The sequence below is a fragment of the Neophocaena asiaeorientalis genome, unplaced genomic scaffold, assembly GCF_003031525.2.
Source record: "Neophocaena asiaeorientalis asiaeorientalis breed wild unplaced genomic scaffold, Neophocaena_asiaeorientalis_V1.1 scaffold229, whole genome shotgun sequence".
In the NCBI taxonomy this organism is placed as follows: domain Eukaryota; kingdom Metazoa; phylum Chordata; class Mammalia; order Artiodactyla; family Phocoenidae; genus Neophocaena; species Neophocaena asiaeorientalis.
Genome location: NW_020174096.1, coordinates 3,281,311 through 3,287,330, shown reverse-complemented (window position 1 = coordinate 3,287,330; position 6,020 = coordinate 3,281,311). Strand labels below are relative to the sequence as shown.

General features: G+C 47.0%; 1 protein-coding gene across 1 annotated transcript in view; it reads right to left on the bottom strand.

Moving 5' to 3' along the window:
- Positions 1–5,954, bottom strand: part of EGFLAM (EGF like, fibronectin type III and laminin G domains) — a 166,180-nt gene extending 160,226 nt beyond the window's left edge. The window contains exon 1 of the mRNA XM_024754636.1: positions 5,736–5,954. Coding sequence (XP_024610404.1) covers positions 5,736–5,832 — 97 coding nt within the window. The 5' untranslated portion in view covers positions 5,833–5,954. The remainder of the gene's footprint in view (positions 1–5,735) is intronic.
- Positions 5,955–6,020: the final 66 nt, after the last annotated feature.

The following is a 6,020-nucleotide window of genomic DNA, read 5'->3' as shown; positions in this document are numbered from 1 at the left end:
GGTCCGGTAGGATCCCACATGCTGCAGAGCGGCTGGGCCCGTGAGCCGTGGCCGCTGAGCCTGCGCTCCACAACGGGAGACCCCCGCCACCCAAAAAAAAAAAAAAAAAAAAGTACATGAACTCCTAAGTGTCTATGTTAATTATTCTGATGCCTGGAAATACACACATTCTTCTCCCACCCACACCCTCTTCCAGATTAAACAATCCCAACTTCATAAACATTGCCTTCAAGCTTCTGGCTTCTAATCCTTTTTTAATGCCTTGGTATATCTATTACCTCATTTAATCCTTAAATGGTAGGTTCTTTCCTTACCCTATTTTTACAGACAAGGAAACCCAGGTTTGCAGAGCTAATATAACTAGCCCTATGTCACCAAGGAACTAATAATAATAATAAAAAAGTGTCAGAACTTGAACCCAAAGTTGTCGAATAGCAGAGTCTGTGTTTTCACCCAAGCCTTCCGGCTTGGCCAGGAGAAGCCTGCCTGAAAGAAGGAGCTGCGTGGGAGCGGGGGTGGAATGGGCCTGGGGGAAATGAGGGGCAGGGGCTGGTCATATACAGCCTGACTTCTTTGTTGATGCTACTGAAGGGTGTCCCGCCGTGTGCAGCCATCTCTCAATGACGGGGTTACTGGGAAAGAGGGTGAGTAGAAGGACGACCTGCCCAGAAGAGATGTCCTTCAGGGGCCTTCAGAGGACCTCAAGTCCCGAATCCAACCTTCGGAAACCCGGCAGAGAATCTAAACACTGGGGTTGTTTTGGCTGAAATACAGATGCTTGCTGTCGAAGTGGAGGCTGTCGGGGTACCGGAGAGTACCTGGGGTGGAGGCAGGGAGGCTATGCGAGGAGCCCAAGTTCTCCTCCGTCACGTCCCTAAGTGTGGACTGTGAACCACATGCGCCAAGTGACCTGAGGCTCTTGTTTAAAAAAGCAGATGTCTGGGATGCACTCCAAGAATTCTTATCCACATAGAAGTTCAGCGGTGACTCGCCGGGGTCAGAAGTCTGAGATCCGCTCTGTGCCAGCTCTGGAAACGGCGCCCTCTGCTGGCAGCAATTTGATTTGATTTTCACCTGAGTCTCTCTCTGCCCCCAGGCCCAGACCCCCAGCCCATGAGATCGGGATTCTTCAAGGAAGCAAGTGTCTTCCAGCTCATTTCAGGAGGCTGAAGCACACTTTGGGGTCCTTCTTCAGAACGACCGTTCACAACCAATGCAATCAAAGATGGGTTTGGGGGGTTTCTCCTACAAACTGCCATTCAGTCTCTGCAGCATCTCCTCACCCTTTCCCTTTTTTATCCCTGAAATAGCAGGTGCACTTCTAATACCTGCAACTTGCTGTGACCAAAACAAGTGGCAAGGGTCTTGACCAGCTCAAAATATTCTCTGTTGCAATCAAGATATCACGTCACTCATTTAGTCCGTTGGGAGAAATACAGTCCTGCTTGCCTAGTGGGTCAGGTAGGAGAAGGAGCTCCCGAGGATAACACTGCAGGAGTTGAGATCCCACCTCCACCTCAGACACCTGAGTCCCTGTTTTCCAGAAATCTACCTCTGGTTCACTGGACCACTTTTGAGCTACAGTAACCCGTGGACAGATGGACAGCTACTCCCCAAAGAATTCTAAGGTTATTAAAGCCCTGGGCTCAGGGAAGCAACAAAAAGCAAAAACAAAAACAAAAACAAAAAGCGAAACACCACTCAGTTCCTTTCTGGTCAAGTCACTCTCCCATGAGAAAGAATTCTGAGAAAAAAGTACTGCCTCATGTTACACACATTTACTCCTGACCATGACCTCTCTGTGTCCCTTTACCTCATAGAGGATCAAAGGAAAGAGAAAGAGAAAGAGAGGCAGGGGCTTCTTTATAGGGATGAGGTATGATGTGGAAACAAATGGGAGGGTAGGAGGGCTGATGGAAGGAAGGATCGGAGGGAAATATTTCCGCTATGGTGCCAGAACTGCATTGGACACTAGTAGTTAGGTGGTGGGGAGAAATATACATAATCCCTCTTACGGTGTTTGTCGCTCCAGTTTTCATCAAGAAGCAAGACAATCTGGATGAGCCTTGTGGAGGAGCAGGGTTGGTTGGAAAGGGAGGGGTGACATCCGGAAGAGCTGAGCCCCCCCAGATTACATGCTTTGGGAAAGGGACTTGGGTGAGAGCTTTGAGTGAGGACATAACCAATCTCTTGTGAATTTCAGGTTATCCTGGGTGGGTGGGGGAAGTAGAAGAAGATGAGCCCTGACCTTTGCCTGACCCTTTAGCCATTCAGCCTCACACTAGTAGCAGCAGAAACCACCTAGAGGTACACGTATTCCCCACCAGCAACCGACAAGGCACATTGCCCTTGCCCTAACTCTGCTCTGCCCCTCCAGTCTTTTGTTTTTTCTTCTTTCTGAGTTTCCCTGGATCTTTGTTTTAATCCACTTCTTCAGATAGAGAAACACTGAGGGAAAAGTGGAAAGGAAAAGATTACAGACCTACATCTCCCTCCGCAAAATGACTGCGGATCTCCAGTCCTCCAGAGGAAAACCTTGAATTCTGAACCCTGACCTTGTCCCACTGACCCTGGGACCTCAGGCAGCCGGAAAGGCAGAGGAAAGGCAGGGCCCTCACGCAGCCCTCCAGCCCCTCTCTCTGTGCCAGAGAGTTAAGCTAACACCGTTAAGTTAGCAATCTGCCTGTGGGAACACACACGTGGCTTGACATGCTGGTCCCAGCAGATGTGTCTGGATTTCCTTCTCCCTCCCCCCTGCCCTACATCAGAGGCACAACAGTCCTCCCTGCATGTCCTGGTAAGACTCTGGGTATGGGAAGAACTGGAAACCACTCAAGGGGGTCAGGGTACTAGTCCAGCTGAGCTTCTGATATTAACTTGGGCAAGTCCCTTGGTCATGCTCAGCCCGGCTGTACAATAGGGTGTTTCACTTCCTGCCAGGTCTGTGATTCGAATTTGGGAGGCCCCCCCCCATTCATCCAGGGGGAAGACGCCCTCCCTGAGGGGTTGCACACCTCCCCTAACCAGGCTGCTAAGGACTCCTTTCTGCTCCTGGGTATCAGAGCCTGAATTCCCATTCAGGCTCTTACTAGTTGGGTGACCCTGGGTGAGATATTTAATTTCTCTAAGCCACAATTTCCCTTCAGTTAAACAGGGGTAATAATAATACCCATCTCACAGACCTGTTGGGTTGATTAAATAAATCAGTATGTGTCAAGTTCTTAGGACAGTGTAGAAAGCAATTAATTAATGCTCATTATTATTTAATTTGACTTAACTTGCAAACTGTTCTTTCTTGTGAGTCTCAGCAAATGCAGAGGTTTCTTTATTAACACTCAGTGACAGAGGAGTAGCTATCTTGGTGGAGGGAAAAGTTGTCTATGTTGGACCCAAATGAGACTCATAATTGAAGCTGCTGCTTGGTTTTTTCTCACCAGAAGTAGATGGGGATGGGAAATTTTCAGGTGGATTTTGAATCCAAGACTTCTCCAACAAAGCCGAACTTGTCAAAGAGAGATTTAGGGAGGGTGAGGAGAAAGACAGGATCATCCAAATAAAACAGGACTGTTGCAGTACACCTTAGGGGTAGCCATGCCACCTTCAAAGTACTGCACACAAATCAATTTCTATTGAGGAAACAAGGTACAAAGAAACTCCTGTATGGATACTAGCAAGACCTGCTGGTGTCTGGGGAAGATTATAAATCAGCTGGCTGCTGTTCACATCGGAGCCAAGTGGGGCACATTCAGTCTTTAATCTGGACCAATTCTCCGGATCAAAAACTAATCTTTCCAAGAGTTGTAAATGAGCCCAGGAGGATATTTGCCCCCAAAGTTTATGAAGCAGCTGTCATTTTAATCTGAGCAGCCTTCCAACCTGAGAGCCAGTGTCTGGATAAAATTATAAAGTAATGAAAAACTCTCCTAGGCTGAACCTAGTCCAAACACTCCTTTTACCTCAAATTTGATATATTTAATGTGCTAAAATATTTAAAATGTAGAGTTTCCACTATCAAAACCCTATCTATGCTTCAAATAAAACCAAAGAGACCAACATGGCATATTCATGGCATGAATAACAGAATGAAACCCTGGATGAACCAGGTAGGAAGTATCTGTAGGAGAGGAACTACAGAAAATAAGAAAGGAAACATGGTGAACCATATGAGCAGTTTTTACACAGCAGGCTTTTGTGAAATACTTTTTAAAAAAATTCTGCTTAAACGAATTGAACTCTATCCTTAAAAGAACACTACATACACTGCTCACCCTTAAGAACTACAGGTATAACTATGGCATTGTTCAAAAATTGTGACTGGATGGTTTTATGTAAATAAACCCACAGAATGCAGATGATCACGTGTGGGTATCTTAAGGAGGAAAGTTAGAAAGAAGCCCTTCATTGAAATCCTTGAAGATATGTGTCTGCGTGCATGTAGGAAAGAAACAATTTAATATATTATCACCTGGGACTGCTGCTATTTTCTCCAAAGTGAATGATCAGTGGGACTGAAATCGCTCATAATTTAAGTGTGCTTCAGATTATAATAACAATTATAAATTTCAAGGCAGGTAGCAAGGCACAGGTGATAACAGATACAGCTTGAAGAGTGAAGGCATCTTCCAGAGCAGAAAGGCAACAAGTCATATTTCCAAGTGGAGAGATCCTGGAGCAGTGAAAATATTTAAGCAGCCATATGGGAACCTGCCAAGATTATTTTCTTTGCCCTCTGATAAATTTCCCCCGTTTGTCTCTTTCTAACAGCAACATTATTTGTGAAGACAAACTGTGCTTTCTGCAAAGTTTTGCAGACTGCATTCAAATAGTTATATTGTTTTCCATTGTTCATACGATGTAATTACTACCATAAGACAACCCGGCTTGCAAAGTAAACTAAGAAAAAACAGATTTTTCAGAATTCTAAATATAGTCTCAGCAAAGAGGAATAAAAATCATTATCCGAGAAACAATGTTTAGAACTTTCTTGCTTAGAATGTTCTACTTTGAATAATCTCACCACACAGGCCAAACCAAAGGAGGCAAAAACACAGTAAGACTTTCTACCTGTGTAACTAGAGAAAATGCAAGTTAGTATGTTTCGAGTTCTCCGCAGTTCACTGTTAATAGCCCACAACGCTGTACATCTTTGTTTAAATCGCAGGGCAAAGACAGGAGCTCAAATCACGGTAAAAATTAACCCGTTGGGTGCTCCTTTCTGAGAAAATGGCCCCACAGTGGAAGAGGATCCTAACAGCAGAGGCCACATCCCGACATAGTGCGTGGGAAGGACTGGAGATGGGCATAGGGTACACCAGGCAAATCTTCAGACACTTAACAGGAAATCGCTGGGCTCTGAACAATATGAATTCATAAGCTGTTTAGAGACACAGGAGGAGCTGTTTGACTTTTCTTGCACAGTTGCAATCCTTGTAATTGAGACAGCGTGATCGCTGCCCCAACTCTCAGCTCTCTGTGGTCAAATACAGAGCCCTCCACCTCTACTGTGTCTGGAAAATAGATCATTCTTTTAACAAACAAATATCCCTGGAACCGCCTGTCCTGGGAGGGGGAGGGCGAGGCTGGCGTCTTTTCTCGGCTCTGGGCAGAGAAGAACCCAGTTAAGTGCCGCTGGTCAGGGGTGAGAGAGGCGGTGCGTTGCCCGCTTTGGGTCCTCGCTAGAGACGGGGACCTGGGCGCTCCGGACGTGATGCTCCCGGGAGCACCGAACGCATTACCTGGTTTTCTGTGAGCTGCTCTGAGCGGCACAGCGCCGGGTCCGAGGCTGGAAGCCAGGAGCAAGAGCCGGAGCAAGACGCCTCGGGTTAAATCCATTTCACCGCGGGCGCCTCAGAAGTTTCACCAAGTCCTGGGCGCACAGGGAAAGGGCGTCTCCTGAGATACGTCGGGAGACGCGGCCCCCGCGGATCCCCTGACCGAGGTGAAGAGGCGAAGGGCTGAGGGAGCTGGACCAGGAACCACGGAGGAGTCCACGGAGGCAGGACAGCAGCCGGGAGGTCCGC